The sequence below is a fragment of the Pseudophryne corroboree genome, chromosome 10 (assembly GCF_028390025.1).
Source record: "Pseudophryne corroboree isolate aPseCor3 chromosome 10, aPseCor3.hap2, whole genome shotgun sequence".
Taxonomy (NCBI): domain Eukaryota; kingdom Metazoa; phylum Chordata; class Amphibia; order Anura; family Myobatrachidae; genus Pseudophryne; species Pseudophryne corroboree.
Window position 1 is genome coordinate 373139362 of NC_086453.1, and position 19955 is coordinate 373159316.

General features: G+C 48.7%; 1 protein-coding gene across 1 annotated transcript in view; it reads right to left on the reverse strand.

Moving 5' to 3' along the window:
• HEPACAM (hepatic and glial cell adhesion molecule) overlaps positions 1 to 19955 on the reverse strand; it is a 182609-nt gene that overhangs the window by 43747 nt on the left and 118907 nt on the right. Inside the window, exon 6 of the mRNA XM_063943754.1 lies at positions 11879 to 11949. Within this exon, the coding sequence (XP_063799824.1) occupies positions 11879 to 11949 (71 nt within the window). The remainder of the gene's footprint in view (positions 1 to 11878; positions 11950 to 19955) is intronic.

Below are 19955 nucleotides of genomic sequence, written 5' to 3' on the forward strand. Positions count from 1 at the left end.
CTCTCACGGAGTTTTGCTCCAATCCAGGAGACCACCGAGGAGCCATTGCCCATTGTGTCCCCATCATGTATTAAAGTGGGCATTACCCAGGACCTCTTGTCATTAGTCCTTAGAGCACAAGAGCAGGCTCCTCCAGACCTTCCGGTAGGTCTTTTGTTTGTGCCTCCTAGGTTAAGACAGCGAGTGTTCCTGGAATTCCATGCCAAGAAGTCGGCAGGTCACCCGGGTATTGCCAGAACTCAGGAGTTGCTATCTAGGGCGGTGTGGTGGCCCTCGGTGGCTAGGGATGTGGATCAGTGGGTTCGGGCATGTGACATCTGTGCCCGAAATAAGACTCCTAGAGGGGTTCCTGTTGGCCCATTACATCCACTCTCTATTCCATCTAAGCCATGGACCCACATTTCAATGGATTTTGTGGTGGACTTGCCCAAATCCTCGGGGATGACAGCCATCTGGGTTGTCGTTGACAGGTTTTCGAAGATGGCGCACTTCGTTCCATTGGTTGGGCTGCCATCGGCCAGACGCCTGTCTAAATTATTTATGCTGCATGTTGTGCGCCTCCACGGGTTGCCACTTGATGTGCTCTCTGACCGCGGATCCCAGTTTGTGGCCAAATTCTGGAGGGCATTTTGTTCCGATCTCCAGATTTCTGTCAGCTTGTCGTCAGGCTACCATCCGCAGTCTAATGGGCAGACTGAAAGGGTGAACCAGTCCTTGGAGCAGTTCCTCAGGTGTTATGTCTCCAAGTGTCAGACTGACTGGGTGGCTCATCTGTCCATGGCGGAGTTTGCCTATAACAACGCGGCTCACTCTGCTACAGGGATCTCTCCCTTCCTTTGTGTGTATGGGAATCATCCTAAGGCCAATTCTTTTGACCCCCTGGACTCCACGCCTGGTGGTTCCTCTGTGGTTTCGGTCCTTAGAGGTATTTGGAGGAAAGTGAAGAAAGCCCTTGTGTCTGTGTCATTAGTGACCAAAAGGGTTTTTGATAAGTGGAAAAGACCCTGCAGCTTCAAATTAGGAGACTTCGTCTGGTTGTCTACCAAGAATTTGAAGTTGAGACAGCCATCTCATAAGTTAGGCCCCCGGTTCATCGGTCCTTATAAGATCACTAGGGTTATCAATCCGGTGGCATTTCAGTTAGATCTACCCCGTTCTTTGGGTATCAATAAAACATTTCATTGTTCCCTTTTAAAACGGGCGATTAGTAATCCTTCTTCCAGTGGAAGACCTTCCCCTCTTCTGATACGTGGCCAGAGGGAGTTTGTTGTTGAAAGGATTCTTGACTCCAAGATGGTTCGGGGTCGGCTGTCATTTTTGGTGCACTGGAAGGGGTATGGCCCAGAGGAGCGGTCATGGGTGCGCAGTTGTGATCTTCATGCCCCCAGACTGTTACGCTCTTTCTTCTCGCAGTTCCCCGATAAACCCGGTGGTAGGGGTTCTTTGACCCCTCGGCAGAGGGGGGGTACTGTTAGGGTCTCCTGCTCTGTGCTGCCACGTCGTCATGGCAACCGGGAGACAAGTGCTAGCGGAGTAACCTGAGCGTAGCTGATACTCCGGTTCAGGTCTTTTGCTGTGCAGTGGTTACAGGCTCTGTACACGGCAGGGGATCCGGTGCTGGTTTTTGTGCTCACAGTCTATGAGGTCTGAGTGGGGCGTGGACAGCACCTGCTATATAAACCCTCTTCTCAGGTTAGGCAGATGCTGCTGAATCTTTGTTGGTCAGTCAGTTCCTGAAAGCTAGCTAGTACTGTGTAAACTTTGTATTTTTTTGTTGCTTATTGCAAATAGGCCTTGGGATTTGGTATTACACTCTGCCAATCCAGACCTAGCAGTAAGACTGGAGTCAGTCGTTTAACCTGCTGGGGTTCTTTTGCTACTCTGTGAACCTAGCAAGTTTGCGGCTGTATTCTCAGACTTGCCTGCCAAAATCCTTTCTCACTGTGCAAGGTGTTCAGGTGTCAGTTTAGTGGCAGTAAGCTGAACCAGTGCACTGCAAGTGAGGACTAGGATTGTGGAGACTCTCCTTGTGTCTATTATTCCATCTCTGACCAAGGAGTTTACTGCCACACCCGTTGGTAACCCTTTAGGGTTTTGCTGTTGCCCTTAGCAACAGCATTTCGGGTTCTCTACGTATTAAATCACTACATCTCGCTTCTTTCCATCTGAGCATTCCTAATACTAGGGAGACACCCAGTTTATTCTCTGTTCACTTTGTGTTTATTTTGTTACCCTATCACCTTCTGTGTATGTAATGTCATATTCCCCAGTCTGTCTGTGAGTTCATTTGTTTTGCATCCCTCACCGTTCAGACACCAGTACATTCCTGCTGGCACTGGTGTGCATAACACTGACATTCCCCTCCTCACTAGCAGTGCTCCTCGCAGTGACTGTAAGAGGCGACACTTGGAGATCATGTCTGTGTGTCTAACATTACCCTCCTCACTAGCAGTGCTCCTCGCAGTGACTGTAAGAGGTGGCACTTGGAGATCATGTCTGTGTGTCTGACATTCTCATCACTAGCAGTGCTCCTCAAAGTGACTGTAAGAGGTGACACTTGGAGATCATGTCTGTGTGTCTGACATTCTCATCACTAGCAGTGCTCCTCGCAGTGACTGTAAGAGGTGACATTGGAGATCATGTCTGTGTGCTAGACATTCCCCTCCTCACTAGCAGTGCTCCTCGCAGTGACTGTAAGAGGTGACACTTGGAGATCATGTCTGTGTGTCTGACATTCCCCTCCTCACTAGTAGTGCTCCTCACAGTGACTGTAAGAGGTGACACATGGAGATCATGTCTGTGTGTCTGACATTCCCCTCCTCACTAGCAGTGCTCCTCGCAGTGACTGTAAGAGGTGACACTTGGAGATCATGTCTGTGTGTCTAACATTCCTCTCCTCACTAGCAGTGCTCCTCGCAGTGACTGTAAGAGGTGACACTTGGAGATCATGTCTGTGTGTCTGACATTCCCCTCCTCACTAGTAGTGCTCCTCGCAGTGACTGTAAGAGGTGACACTTGGAGATCATGTCTGTGTGTCTGACATTCACCTCCTCACTAGCAGTGCTCCTCACAGTGACTGTAAGAGGTGACACTTGAAGATAATGTCTATGTGTCTGACATTCCCCTCCTCACTAGCAGTGCTCCTCACAGTGACTGTAAGAGGTGACACTTGGAGATCATGTCTGTGTGTTAGACATTTCCCTCCTCACTAGTAGTGCTCCTCACAGTGACTGTAAGAGGTGACACTTGGAGATCATGTCTGTGTGTCTGACATTTCCCTCCTCACTAGCAGTGCTCCTCACAGTGACTGTAAGAGGTGACACTTGGAGATCATGTCTGTGTGTTAGACATTTCCCTCCTCACTAGCAGTGCTCCTCGCAGTGACTGTAAGAGATAACACTTGGAGATCATGTCTATGTGTCTGACATTCCCCTCCTCACTAGTTGTGCTCCTCACAGTGACTGTAAGAGGTGACACTTGGAGATCATGTTGTGTGTCTGACATTCCCCTCCTCACTAGTAGTGCTCCTCACAGTGACTGTAAGAGGTGACACTTGGAGATCATGTTCTGTGTGTCTGACATTCCCCTCCTCACTAGCAGTGCTCCTCACAGTGACTGTAAGAGGTGACACTTGGAGATCATGTTCTGTGTGTCTGACATTCCCCTCCTCACTAGCAGTGCTCCTCGCAGTGACTGTAAGAGGTGACACTTGGAGATCATGTCTATGTGTCTGACATTCCCCTCCTCACTAGTAGTGCTCCTCACAGTGACTGTAAGAGGTGACACTTGGAGATCATGTCTGTGTGTCTGACATTCCCCTCCTCACTAGTAGTGCTCCTCACAGTGACTGTAAGAGGTGACACTTGGAGATCATGTCTGTGTGTCTGACATTCCCCTCCTCACTAGCAGTGCTCCTCGCAGTGACTGTAAGAGGTGACACTTGGAGATCATGTTCTGTGTGTCTGACATTCCCCTCCTCACTAGCAGTGCTCCTCGCAGTGAATGTAAGAGGTGACACTTGGAGATCATGTCTATGTGTCTGACATTCCCCTCCTCACTAGTAGTGCTCCTCACAGTGACTGTAAGAGGTGACACTTGGAGATCATGTCTGTGTGTCTGACATTCCCCTCCTCACTAGTAGTGCTCCTCACAGTGACTGTAAGAGGTGACACTTGGAGATCATGTCTGTGTGTCTGACATTCCCCTCCTCACTAGCAGTGCTCCTCGCAGTGACTGTAAGAGGTGACACTTGGAGATCATGTCTGTGTGTCTGACATTCCTCTCCTCACTAGCAGTGCTCCTCGCAGTAACTGTAAGAGGTGACACTTGGAGATCATGTCTGTGTGTCTGACATTCCCCTCCTCACTAGCAGTGCTCCTCACAGTGACTGTAAGAGGTGACACTTGGAGATCATGTCTGTGTGTCTGACATTCCCCTCCTCACTAGTAGTGCTCCTCACAGTGACTGTAAGAGGTGACACTTGGAGATCATGTCTGTGTGTCTGACATTCCTCTCCTCACTAGCAGTGCTCCTCGCAGTAACTGTAAGAGGTGACACTTGGAGATCATGTCTGTGTGTCTGACATTCCCCTCCTCACTAGTTGTGCTCCTCACAGTGACTGTAAGAGGTGACACTTGGAGATCATGTTGTGTGTCTGACATTCCCCTCCTCACTAGTAGTGCTCCTCACAGTGACTGTAAGAGGTGACACTTGGAGATCATGTTCTGTGTGTCTGACATTCCCCTCCTCACTAGCAGTGCTCCTCACAGTGACTGTAAGAGGTGACACTTGGAGATCATGTTCTGTGTGTCTGACATTCCCCTCCTCACTAGCAGTGCTCCTCGCAGTGACTGTAAGAGGTGACACTTGGAGATCATGTCTATGTGTCTGACATTCCCCTCCTCACTAGTAGTGCTCCTCACAGTGACTGTAAGAGGTGACACTTGGAGATCATGTCTGTGTGTCTGACATTCCCCTCCTCACTAGTAGTGCTCCTCACAGTGACTGTAAGAGGTGACACTTGGAGATCATGTCTGTGTGTCTGACATTCCCCTCCTCACTAGCAGTGCTCCTCGCAGTGACTGTAAGAGGTGACACTTGGAGATCATGTTCTGTGTGTCTGACATTCCCCTCCTCACTAGCAGTGCTCCTCGCAGTGAATGTAAGAGGTGACACTTGGAGATCATGTCTATGTGTCTGACATTCCCCTCCTCACTAGTAGTGCTCCTCACAGTGACTGTAAGAGGTGACACTTGGAGATCATGTCTGTGTGTCTGACATTCCCCTCCTCACTAGTAGTGCTCCTCACAGTGACTGTAAGAGGTGACACTTGGAGATCATGTCTGTGTGTCTGACATTCCCCTCCTCACTAGCAGTGCTCCTCGCAGTGACTGTAAGAGGTGACACTTGGAGATCATGTCTGTGTGTCTGACATTCCTCTCCTCACTAGCAGTGCTCCTCGCAGTAACTGTAAGAGGTGACACTTGGAGATCATGTCTGTGTGTCTGACATTCCCCTCCTCACTAGCAGTGCTCCTCACAGTGACTGTAAGAGGTGACACTTGGAGATCATGTCTGTGTGTCTGACATTCCCCTCCTCACTAGTAGTGCTCCTCACAGTGACTGTAAGAGGTGACACTTGGAGATCATGTCTGTGTGTCTGACATTCCCCTCCTCACTAGCAGTGCTCCTCGCAGTGACTGTAAGAGGTGACACTTGGAGATCATGTCTATGTGTCTGACATTCCTCTCCTCACTAGCAGTGCTCCACACAGTGACTATAAGAGGTAACACTTGGAGATCATGTCTATGTGTCTGACATTCCTCTCCTCACTAGCAGTGCTCCACACAGTGACTATAAGAGGTAACACTTGGAGATCATGTCTGTGTGTCTGACATTCCCCTCCTCACTAGTAGTGCTCCTCACAGTGACTGTAAGAGGTGACACTTGGAGATCATGTCTGTGTGTCTGACATTCCTCTCCTCACTAGTAGTGCTCCTCACAGTGACTGTAAGAGGTGACACTTGGAGATCATGTTCTGTGTGTCTGACATTCCTCTCCTCACTAGTAGTGCTCCTCACAGTGACTGTAAGAGGTGACACTTGGAGATCATGTTCTGTGTGTCTGACATTCCCCTCCTCACTAGTAGTGCTCCTCACAGTGACTGTAAGAGGTGACACTTGGAGATCATGTCTGTGTGTCTGACATTCCCCTCCTCACTAGTAGTGCTCCTCACAGTGACTGTAAGAGGTGACACTTGGAGATCATGTCTGTGTGTCTGACATTCCCCTCCTCACTAGTAGTGCTCCTCACAGTGACTGTAAGAGGTGACACTTGGAGATCATGTCTGTGTGTCTGACATTCCCCTCCTCACTAGTAGTGCTCCTCACAGTGACTGTAAGAGGTGGCACTTGGAGATCATGTCTATGTGTCTGACATTCCCCTCCTCACTAGCAGTGCTCCTCACAGTGAATGTAAGAGGTGACACTTGGAGATCATGTCTGTGTGTGACATTTCCCTCCTCACTAGCAGTGCTCCTCACAGTGACTGTAAGAGGCGACACTTGGAGATCATGTCTGTGTGTTAGACATTCCCCTCCTCACTAGCAGTGCTCCTCGCAGTGACTGTAAGAGGTGACACTTGGAGATCATGTCTGTGTGTCTGACATTCCCCTCCTCACTAGCAGTGCTCCTCACAGTGACTGTAAGAGGTGACACTTGGAGATCATGTCTGTGTGTCTGACATTCCCCTCCTCACTAGCAGTGCTCCTCACAGTGATTGTAAGGGGACACTTGGAGATCATGTCTGTGTGTCTGACATTCCCCTCCTCACTAGCAGTGCTCCTCGCAGTGACTGTAAGAGGTAACACTTGGAGATCATGTCTGTGTGTCTGACATTCCCCTCCTCACTAGCAGTGCTCCTCACAGTGACTGTAAGAGGTGACACTTGGAGATCATGTCTGTGTGTCTGACATTCCCCTCCTCACTAGTAGTGCTCCTCGCAGTGACTGTAAGAGGTGACACTTGGAGATCATGTCTGTGTGTCTGACATTCCCCTCCTCACTAGCAGTGCTCCTCACAGTGACTGTAAGAGGTGACACTTGGAGATCATGTCTGTATGTCTGACATTCCCCTCCTCACTAGCAGTGCTCCTCACAGTGATTGTAAGAGGTGACACTTGGAGATCATGTCTGTGTGTATGACATTCCCCTCCTCACTAGTAGTGCTCCTCGCAGTGACTGTAAGAGGTGACACTTGGAGATCATGTTGTGTGTCTGACATCCCCTCCTCACTAGCAGTGCTCCTCGCAGTGACTGTACGAGGTGACACTTGGAGATCATGTTGTGTGTCTGACATTCCTCTCCTCACTAGCAGTGCTCCTCACAGTGACTGTAAGAGGTGACGCTTGGAGATCATGTTGTGTGTCTGACATCCCCTCCTCACTAGTAGTGCTCCTCACAGTAACTGTAAGAGGTGACGCTTGGAGATCATGTTGTGTGTCTGACATTCCTCTCCTCACTAGCAGTGCTCCTCACAGTGACTGTAAGAGGTGACGCTTGGAGATCATGTTGTGTGTCTGACATTCCCTCCTCACTAGCAGTGCTCCCCACAGTGACTGTAAGAGGTGACACTTGGAGATCATGTCTATGTGTCTGACATTCCCCTCCTCACTAGCAGTGCTCCTCACAGTGACTGTAAGAGGTGACACTTGGAGATCATGTCTATGTGTCTGACATTCCTCTCATCACTAGTAGTGCTCCTCGCAGTGACTGTAAGAGGTGACGCTTGGAGATCATGTTGTGTGTCTGACATTCCCCTCCTCACTAGCAGTGCTCCTCGCAGTGACTGTAAGAGGTGACACTTGGAGATCATGTCTATGTGTCTGACATTCCTCTCATCACTAGTAGTGCTCCTCGCAGTGACTGTAAGAGGTGACGCTTGGAGATCATGTCTGTGTGTCTGACATTCCTCTCCTCACTAGCAGTGCTCCTCACAGTGACTGTAAGAGGTGACACTTGGAGATCATGTCTATGTGTCTGACATTCCCCTCCTCACTAGCAGTGCTCCTCACAGTGACTGTAAGAGGTGACACTTGGAGATCATGTCTATGTGTCTGACATTCCTCTCATCACTAGTAGTGCTCCTCGCAGTGACTGTAAGAGGTGACGCTTGGAGATCATGTCTGTGTGTCTGACATTCCTCTCCTCACTAGCAGTGCTCCTCACAGTGACTGTAAGAGGTGACACTTGGAGATCATGTCTATGTGTCTGACATTCCTCTCCTCACTAGCAGTGCTCCTCACAGTGACTGTAAGAGGTGACACTTGGAGATCATGTCTGTGTGTCTGACATTCCTCTCCTCACTAGCAGTGCTCCTCACAGTGACTGTAAGAGGTGACACTTGGAGATCATGTCTATGTGTCTGACATTCCTCTCATCACTAGTAGTGCTCCTCGCAGTGACTGTAAGAGGTGACGCTTGGAGATCATGTTGTGTGTCTGACATTCCCCTCCTCACTAGCAGTGCTCCTCACAGTGACTGTAAGAGGTGACACTTGGAGATCATGTCTGTGTGTCTGACATTCCCCTCCTCACTAGCAGTGCTCCTCGCAGTGACTGTAAGAGGTGACGCTTGGAGATCATGTTGTGTGTCTGACATTCCTCTCCTCACTAGCAGTGCTCCTCACAGTGACTGTAAGAGGTGACACTTGGAAATCATGTTCTGTGTGTCTGACATTCCCCTCCTCACTAGCAGTGCTCCTCGCAGTGACTGTAAGAGGTGACACTTGGAGATCATGTCTGTGTGTCTGACATTCCTCTCCTCACTAGCAGTGCTCCTCACAGTGACTGTAAGAGGTGACACTTGGAGATCATGTCTATGTGTCTGACATTCCTCTCCTCACTAGCAGTGCTCCTCGCAGTGACTGTAAGAGGTGACACTTGGAGATCATGTTCTGTGTGTCTGACATTCCTCTCCTCACTAGCAGTGCTCCTCACAGTGACTGTAAGAGGTGACACTTGGAGATCATGTCTGTGTGTCTGACATTCCCCTCATCACTAGCAGTGCTCCTCGCAGTGACTGTAAGAGGTGACGCTTGGAGATCATGTTGTGTGTCTGACATTCCTCTCCTCACTAGTAGTGCTCCTCACAGTGACTGTAAGAGGTGACACTTAGAGATCATGTCTGTGTGTCTGACATTCCCCTCCTCACTAGCAGTGCTCCTCACAGTGACTGTACGAGGTGACACTTGGAGATCATGTCTATGTGTCTGACATTCCCCTCCTCACTAGCAGTGCTCCTCTCAGTGACTGTAAGAGATGACACTTGGAGATCATGTTGTGTGTCTGACATTCCCCTCCTCACTAGCAGTGCTCCTCGCAGTGACTGTAAGAGGTGACACTTGGAGATCATGTCTATGTGTCTGACATTCCCCTCCTCACTAGCAGTGCTCCTCTCAGTGACTGTAAGAGATGACACTTGGAGATCATGTTGTGTGTCTGACATTCCCCTCCTCACTAGCAGTGCTCCACACAGTGACTGTACGAGGTGACACTTGGAGATCATGTCTATGTGTCTGACATTCCCCTCCTCACTAGCAGTGCTCCTCTCAGTGACTGTAAGAGATGACACTTGGAGATCATGTTGTGTGTCTGACATTCCCCTCCTCACTAGCAGTGCTCCTCGCAGTGACTGTAAGAGGTGACACTTGGAGATCATGTCTATGTGTCTGACATTCCCCTCCTCACTAGCAGTGCTCCTCTCAGTGACTGTAAGAGATGACACTTGGAGATCATGTTGTGTGTCTGACATTCCCCTCCTCACTAGCAGTGCTCCACACAGTGACTGTACGAGGTGACACTTGGAGATCATGTCTGTGTGTCTGACATTCCCCTCCTCACTAGCAGTGCTCCTCACAGTGACTGTACGAGGTGACACTTGGAGATCATGTCTGTGTGTCTGACATTCCTCTTCTCACTAGCAGTGCTCCTCACAGTGACTGTACAAGGTGACACTTGGAGATCATGTCCGTGGGTGGAATTCATATCTTTTAGACACCAGCAGCCCGTAGATGGCGCCGAACGGAGATATTAAAATGTAGTTCTGTTCGGGCACGACTGGCTGCCGGAGTCTACATTTCACCTTGCACCCCGCCGGGGGTGGCGAGCGAAAATGTGTGAAAAGTGAAACGCTTGGGCTCCAAAAACTGCACTTTTCCCAATCACGCCAATTAGTATAGTCGGGTTAAGGCACTTTACGTGGCTAAACCCGACAGTAATGGGCACGATCAGCGAGATATGGGGCATCAAATGAATATCGCCACCCTGCGATCTTCCGTCACTTTAGAGGGGAGAGTGGAGGCGATAACATTTGAATTCCCCCCTGTGTGTTTGACACTCCTCTGCATTATTGGGGGATGGCTTAGCGCACGCTCAGAGCTGGGCGTATTATTGGAGTGTAACTGGTATTCCGGTGGAATTGGTGACGTACACAAGCGCTCACATAGGAGACCGTTCCAACTTCCTACTATAGATGGAGTAACTGCGTCTGCCACAGGGTTGGTGCAGGTTTTAATGGTGTGACTGTTTTAAGATGCACAAAGTGGTATTTTAGCTGCTATGGACGCTGACAGTGGGCGTCACAGGGGAAGGGGTTTGCAGCATCATTTGCATAAAGTTACAGACGGGTTGCCACCAATAGAGGCAGCCATGTCTCCGTCCACCTCTATATCAGTCCCGGATGCAGGGCCGATGTTCACGCAGTTAAGCAGGCTTTCTTTACTGCGCATATGTATCTTAATTCACTAAAAAGCCGCACTGTGCATGCGTCCTGAGACGCGCGGTGATGGGAGTGTCGCCGGTGGGACGTGGGACTGGTGGTGAACTCAGACACTCATTCGCTCACACTGACAGTCTACACCCAGACGATATAGTGCTGCTGTTATTTACAATTAGTACATATTTAAAAGCATGGGCGAGTTGCCATGTGCAAAATGGTTTTATTTCTGCACTTCAGTAAGAGGACATAGAAGTGTTTCCACTAATGATTATGCCAATATAAAGAACAACAGTGACACCTAGTGATGCAGTGATGGTATTACATCTCTTTACCTAATGATGGGGGTCATTCCGAGTTGTTCGCTCGTTAGATTTTTTCGCTACGGAGCGATTAGTCGCAAACCTCGCATGCGCAATGTTCGCAGTGCGCCTGCGTCAAGTAAATTTGCACAAAAGTTTGTTATTTTACTAACGGCCTAACAAAGTTTTTTCATCGTTCTGGTGATCGTAGTGTGATTGACAGGAAGTGGGTGTTTCTGGGCGGAAACTGGCCGTTTTATGGGAGTGTGCGGAAAAACGCTGGCGTTTCAGGGAAAAACGCGGGAGTGTCTGAAGAAACGGGGGAGTGTCTGGGCGAACGCTGGGTGTGTTTGTGACGTCAAACCAGGAACGAAACTGACTGAGCTGATCGCAATGTAGGAGTAAGTCTCGAGCTACTCAGAAACTGCTAAGAAATTTCTATTCGCAATTCTGCTAATCTTTCGTTGCAATTCTGCTAAGCTAAGATACACTCCCAGAGGGCGGCGGCCTAGCGTGTGCAATGCTGCTAAAAGCAGCTAACGAGCGAACAACTCGGAATGAGGGCCTAAGGGTCTGATTTTGAGCAGTATGCGCTGCCGATGTTAGAAGCAATAAAGTCGCCAATGAACCCTCAGCCAAGGTGCTTATGCATGGCATGCAGGTGTATGTGCCGTTGGACTTACATGGAACTAAGAATTGGGTGCAGTATTTGTTATTACCAATGTGTTACATAAGAGGAAATATGCCACCCACACACATATATATATAGTTTCTAAATGAACCCTCAGCGTAGTGTCCGCTCTCACCTTGTCTTTCACGACGTACAGAGTGACAGGATTCTTGCTGTCTCGCTCCAGAGTCCGAGGAATCACTTCAACTGCACATTGGTGGGAAGAAACAAGAAGCAGTGAAGTAACATTCCCAAACAGCCAGAGTATCAGTTCCATCCACAGGTGACTTGTCATGTATCAAGCAGTGAAAGACTGGTAGAAGCTGCCCAGCCAGCGTGTACCTATCATTTTACAGACGGAACTTATAAATGCTATCCCATATGGGCAACATCTCCACTCTTATCACTACTTAATACATCTCACACAGTCAATAGAACCCTGATTTAATGGGGCTTAGGGGTCTGTTTACTAAGCCTTGGAGAGAGATAAAGTACTAACTTACCAGCCTCTGTCATTTTATGCAGCTATATGAGGGGGAAATGATATCAGCACACATTATGTGCGTTTATACCACTCCCCCCCCATGTATTACTGTGCCGGTGTGCGCTACATGACAGGGCCGCTATGTACCCCTGTCTATATCGGCGCCGCTTTCTAAAACGTATGGCGATATGCAGGGCAATGTATGAACGCACTGACCGTTTCTGACAGCTACAGCTATCGATTCTGACAGCTGGAGGTGCCGTTGCCCTATCTCCACAGCAGGGATACTTCTGTCCCTGGCTGCGGTGGCTGCCGGCTCTGCGGCGGCTGCCGGCTCCGGGCTTCACATTTGATCTTGCAATAATAACGAGATCTTACTCATGCCCAGAGGAGCCGACCGGGGGAGAGACACTAGGCTGACGCGTTATGCACTCTAACAGCAACTGCCGGGGGCAGACAAGGGGGGGATTTAATTATTTTAGGAACTGGCATTTCAGCTCGTACCCCCCCCAGGGGTGGTGAGCTGAAATGCACAAGTGACCCGTTTGCACGCTGAAACAGGACTTTTTGCGACACTACATACGTTTAGATGGGTTTAGTTGCTTTACGCGGCTAGACCCGATGCTAATAGGTGCAATAATGGGCATCAATTGAATACCGCCCCTGTGATCAATTGTATCCCCCCCCCCCCCCCCCCCCCAAACTGTTAATACATCTTGTCGGTGTAGCTTCCTGCTTCACTATTATATGTGCAGTTATTATACACCTCCAGCCTTATCTCTCTACACTTTATCTCTCTCTCCGAGGCTTAGTACCAAAATAAAGGGGATTTTATTGTATTTATTTTGTAACACACGATAAAGGCTTTTCTATATCGGCAGACTATTTACATACAAATGTGTTTTTATCATTATAACCAGATTTCTGCTTGTGATCATACGTCCCAACATTGGAGGGAATTCAGACCTGATCGCTAGGCAGCGTTTTCGCACAGCGTGTGGTCAGGTCTTAACTGCGCATGCGTATGCACCGCAATGCGCAGGCGCGTCGCATGGCTACAAAGCGGATCGCCGCTCAGCAATGGGTTTGTGCGAAGGATCCATTCACACGGGAGATTGCAAGGAGATTGACAGGAAGAGGGCGTTTGTGGGTGACAACTGACCGTTTTGTGGGAGTGGTTGGAAAAACGCAGGCGTGTCCAGGCGTTTGCAGGGCGGGTTCCTGACGTCAATTCCGGCCCTGGACAGGCTGAAGTGATCGCAGCGGCTGAGTAAGTCCTGGGCTGCGCAGAGACTGCACAAAACTTTTTTGTACCGCTTTGCTACACATGCGATCGCACACTTGCACAGCTAAAACACACTCCCCTATGGGCGGCGACTATGCGAACGCAGGACTGCAAAAAAAACCCTAGCGAGCGTTCAGGTCTGAATTAGCCCCATTAATCCAGGCAAACATTGTGACAGAATTAACCCACGCCTACAATTCTAATCCATGACAATCCGCACTAATCCATGAATCCTCGCCCACTTCCCTGTAACTTGCATCCATTTTTGGGGGCGTAACCAGGTCTGTGATGCTGGAATTGGGAGAGTTGGGAGACATATGTGATAGCCGGTTATAATATCAAATATATAAACACCACCTGCGGCAAATAGGGCACACACACAGGAAGTCCCCCCATAGTGATAGTGATGTCCCCCCATAGTGATTGTCACCCGCCCAACCCTGCTCCCTCCCCTGAGAACACCTCTGACCTGCCTGCACATGGAATACTCTCACCGTACTAAGGCCCTCATTCCGAGTTGTTCGCTCGCAAGCTGCTTTTAGCAGCTTTGCACACGCTAATCCGCCGCCTACTGGGAGTGAATCTTAGCTTATCAAAATTGCAAACGAAAGATTAGCAAAATTGCGAATAGACAGTTCTTAGCAGTTTCTGAGTAGCTCCACACTTACTCGGCATCTGCGATCAGTTCAGTCAGTTTCATTCCTGGTTTGAAGTCACAAACACACCCAGCGTTCGCCCAGACACTCCTCCGTTTCTCCAGCCACTCCCGCGTTTTTCCCAGAAACGGTAGCGTTTTTTCGCACACACCCATAAAACGGCCAGTTTCCGCCCAGAAACACCCACTTCCTGTCAATCACATTACGATCACCAGAACGAAGAAAAAACCTCGTAATGCCGTGAGTAAAATACCTAACTGCATAGCAAATTTACTTGGCGTAGTCGCAGTGCAAACATTGCGCATTAGCGACTAATCGCTCCGTTGCGAGAAAAAAATAACGAGCGAACAACACGGAATGGCCCCCTAAGCACGGGGCTGTCCACCGAGGAACATACCTTCAACAGTCAGTGGTTTATAACCATCATAAGCAAACCATTGGTGGATAAATATTGATGGTTGGAATCAGCCCATGTGCAGAGATCATCGGCCGGAAACCGGTCAGTGGCCATCCCTACCCCAGCATGTCGCAGCCACATCATGGTGACCGAGATCACACTTCCCGGCAGTTGGGACCTTGGTGCTGAATGGCAGTATGTCGGCACAGCCACTCTAATCAGGACTGCCCCCCTAAAACGCAGGGGCAGAGGAGGTTATGGCTGGCCTCCTAGAGGCTTCCTTGGGCTTTGGGGTCCAGGTACTGCTCTGCCCGGCGGCAGGACGGAGTAATTGCCGGCAGCTGTATAATATACGTGTGATGCTTGGGGAATGGCGGTGGGGTGTTTGTTGCAGAGAACATAAAGTAAGAAGCAGCTGGAATGGATAAGGGGGGGTCTCAGCGGCTACCTCTACATCAGGCCCTGTATTCGGTCCGGACATTTTTTATTTTATATTATAGTCAAGGAATTTAAACAGACGGAATCTTCCCTTCATACGATACGTGCAGGATACGGTACGCGGGATAGGTGCGGGATACGGTACGCGGGATAGGTGCGGGATACGGTACGCGGGATAGGTGCGGGATACGGTACGCGGGATAGGTGCGGGATACGGTACGTGGGATAGGTGCGGGATACGGTACGCGGGATAGGTGCGGGATACGGTACGCGGGATAGGTGCGGGATACGCTACGCAGGATAGGTGCGGGATACGCTACGCGGGATAGGTGCGGGATACGGTACGCGGGATAGGTGCGGGAAACGGTACGCGGGATAGGTGCGGGATACGCTACGCGGGAATGGTGCGGGATACGGTACGCGGGATAGGTGCGGGATACGGTACGCGGGATAGGTGCGGGATACGGTACGCGGGATAGGTGCAGGATACGGTACGCGGGATAGGTGCGGGATACGGTACGCTGAACACAATAAGGTAATGCCTCTATGAACATCAACGTTACATAGTAAGGAAAACACGTTCCCCCTAGATGACACTTTGTGGCCTAACATAATGCGACCCGAAGGACTTGAAGTCCCGTGTTATTGACGCTGTACCCTGGGACAGACATGAGGGTGACAGGTTAAACATTTTCATTTCAAATTCATTTTTGAGAATCTTAATTTCTCTAACGTCCTAGGGGATACTGGGAAGGTCTTAGTACCATGGGGTATAGATGGGGTCCATTCTTCAGTGTGTGCTGGCTCCTCCCCTCTATGCCCCTCCTGCAGACTCAATTTAGAAAAATGTGCCCAAGGAGCCGGCTGCATTCTCTGGAGCTCCAGAGAGATTTCTTCAAAAACTTTATTTTAGTTTGTTATTATCAGGCAGCACTGGCACCAGTCTCCTGCGTCGTGGGACTTAGGGGGAAACCGAACCAACTTCCTATAGGGTTAATGGTCCGGATCCCCGCTGACAGGACATAGCTCCTGAGGTGCTGTTTCACTCGTCCCCAGGGTGTGCCACACCAGCAGCATGCCGCCACCCCTAACAGATGCTGAAGACGCTGGTGTGGTGAGTACAGGAACCGGGGTCCCGGTTAGCCAGTCCCCGGTTCACATGGCGGAAGAAGGATGTGGCGGGCAACCTACAATAACTGTCATACCTTATGTAGTTATAATAACCCTATAATAACCGTCATACCTTATGTAGGTATTACCCTATAATAACTGTCATACCTTATGTAGGTATAATAACCCTATAATAAATGTCATACCTTATGTAGGTATAATAACCCTATAATAACTGTCATACCTTATGTAGGTATAATAACCCTATAATAACTGCCATACCTTATGTAGGTATAAGAACCCTATAATAACTGTCATACCTTATGTAGGTATAAGAACCCTATAATAACTGTCATACCTTATGTAGGTATTACCCTATAATAACTGTCATACCTTATGTAGGTATAATAACCCTATAATAAATGTCATACCTTATGTAGGTATAATAACCCTATAATAACTGTCATACCTTATGTAGGTATAATAACCCTATAATAACTGCCATACCTTATGTAGGTATAAGAACCCTATAATAACTGTCATACCTTATGTAGGTATTACCCTATAATAACTGTCATACCTTATGTAGGTATAATAACCCTATAATATCTGTCATACCTTATGTAGGTATAATAACCCTATAATAACTGTCATACCTTATGTAGGTATAATAACCCTATAATAACTGTCATACCTTATGTAGGTATAATAACCCTATAATAACTGTCATACCTTATGTAGGTATAATAACCTTATAATAACGGTCATACCTTATGTAGGTATAATAACTGTATAATAAATGTCATACCTTATGTAGGTATAATAACCCTATAATAACTGTCATACCTTATGTAGGTATAATAACCTTATAATAACGGTCATACCTTATGTAGGTATAATAACTGTATAATAACTGTCATACCTTATGTAGGTATAATAACCCTATAATATATGTCATACCTTATGTAGGTATAATAACCCTATAATAACTGCCATACCTTATGTAGGTATAATAACCCTATAATATATGTCATACCTTATGTAGGTATAATAACTAGAGATGAGCGCCGGAAATTTTTCGGGTTTTGTGTTTTGGTTTTGGGTTCGGTTCCGCGGCCGTGTTTTGGGTTCGACCGCGTTTTGGCAAAACCTCACCGAATTTTTTTTGTCGGATTCGGGTGTGTTTTGGATTCAAGTGTTTTTTTTTAAAAACACTAAAAAACAGCTTAAATCATAGAATTTGGGGGTCATTTTGATCCCAAAGTATTATTAACCTCAAAAACCATAATTTACACTCATTTTCAGTCTATTCTGAATACCTCACACCTCACAATATTATTTTTAGTCCTAAAATTTGCACCTAGGTCGCTGGATGACTAAGCTAAGCGACCCTAGTGGCCGACACAAACACCGGGCCCATCTAGGAGTGGCACTGCAGTGTCACGCAGGATGTCCCTTCCAAAAAACCCTCCCCAAACAGCACATGACGCAAAGAAAAAAAGAGGCGCAATGAGGTAGCTGTGTGAGTAAGATAAGCGACCCTAGTGGCCGACACAAACACCGGGCCCATCTAGGAGTGGCACTGCAGTGTCACGCAGGATGGCCCTTCCAAAAAACCCTCCCCAAACAGCACATGACGCAAAGAAAAAAAGAGGCGCAATGAGGTAGCTGTGTGAGTAAGATAAGCGACCCTAGTGGCCGACACAAACACCGGGCCCATCTAGGAGTGGCACTGCGGTGTCACGCAGGATGTCCCTTCCAAAAAACCCTCCCCAAACAGCACATGATGCAAAGAAAAAAAGAGGCGCAATGAGGTAGCTGTGTGAGTAAGATAAGCGACCCTAGTGGCCGACACAAACACCGGGCCCATCTAGGAGTGGCATTGCAGTGTCACGCAGGATGTCCCTTCCAAAAAACCCTCCCCAAACAGCACATGACGCAAAGAAAAAAAGAGGCGCAATGAGGTAGCTGTGTGAGTAAGATAAGCGACCCTAGTGGCCGACACAAACACCGGGCCCATCTAGGAGTGGCACTGCAGTGTCACGCAGGATGTCCCTTCCAAAAAACCCTCCCCAAACAGCACATGACGCAAAGAAAAAAAGAGGCGCAATGAGGTAGCTGTGTGAGTAAGATAAGCGACCCTAGTGGCCGACACAAACACCGGGCCCATCTAGGAGTGGCACTGCAGTGTCACGCAGGATGGCCCTTCCAAAAAACCCTCCCCAAACAGCACATGACGCAAAGAAAAAAAGAGGCGCAATGAGGTAGCTGTGTGAGTAAGATAAGCGACCCTAGTGGCCGACACAAACACCGGGCCCATCTAGGAGTGGCACTGCAGTGTCACGCAGGATGGCCCTTCCAAAAAACCCTCCCCAAACAGCACATGACGCAAAGAAAAAAAGAGGCGCAATGAGGTAGCTGTGTGAGTAAGATAAGCGACCCTAGTGGCCGACACAAACACCGGGCCCATCTAGGAGTGGCACTGCAGTGTCACGCAGGATGGCCCTTCCAAAAAACCCTCCCCAAACAGCACATGACGCAAAGAAAAAAAGAGGCGCAATGAGGTAGCTGTGTGAGTAAGATAAGCGACCCTAGTGGCCGACACAAACACCGGGCCCATCTAGGAGTGGCACTGCAGTGTCACGCAGGATGTCCCTTCCAAAAAACCCTCCCCAAACAGCACATGACGCAAAGAAAAAAAGAGGCGCAATGAGGTAGCTGTGTGAGTAAGATAAGCGACCCTAGTGGCCGACACAAACACCGGGCCCATCTAGGAGTGGCACTGCAGTGTCACGCAGGATGGCCCTTCCAAAAAACCCTCCCCAAACAGCACATGACGCAAAGAAAAAAAGAGGCGCAATGAGGTAGCTGTGTGAGTAAGATAAGCGACCCTAGTGGCCGACACAAACACCGGGCCCATCTAGGAGTGGCACTGCAGTGTCACGCAGGATGGCCCTTCCAAAAAACCCTCCCCAAACAGCACATGACGCAAAGAAAAAAAGAGGCGCAATGAGGTAGCTGTGTGAGTAAGATAAGCGACCCTAGTGGCCGACACAAACACCGGGCCCATCTAGGAGTGGCACTGCAGTGTCACGCAGGATGGCCCTTCCAAAAAACATTCCACAAACAGCACATGACGCAAAGAAAAATTAAAGAAAAAAGAGGTGCAAGATGGAATTGTCCTTGGGCCCTCCCACCCACCCTTATGTTGTATAAACAGGACATGCACACTTTAACCAACCCATCATTTCAGTGACAGGGTCTGCCACACGACTGTGACTGAAATGACGGGTTGGTTTGGACCCCCACCAAAAAAGAAGCAATTAATCTCTCCTTGCACAAACTGGCTCTACAGAGGCAAGATGTCCACCTCATCATCATCCTCCGATATATCACCGTGTACATCCCCCTCCTCACAGATTATCAATTCGTCCCCACTGGAATCCACCATCTCAGCTCCCTGTGTACTTTGTGGAGGCAATTGCTGCTGGTCAATGTCTCCGCGGAGGAATTGATTATAATTCATTTTAATGAACATCATCTTCTCCACATTTTCTGGATGTAACCTCGTACGCCGATTGCTGACAAGGTGAGCGGCGGCACTAAACACTCTTTCGGAGTACACACTTGTGGGAGGGCAACTTAGGTAGAATAAAGCCAGTTTGTGCAAGGGCCTCCAAATTGCCTCTTTTTCCTGCCAGTATAAGTACGGACTGTGTGACGTGCCTACTTGGATGCGGTCACTCATATAATCCTCCACCATTCTTTCAATGTTGAGAGAATCATATGCAGTGACAGTAGAAGACATGTCCGTAATCGTTGTCAGGTCCTTCAGTCCGGACC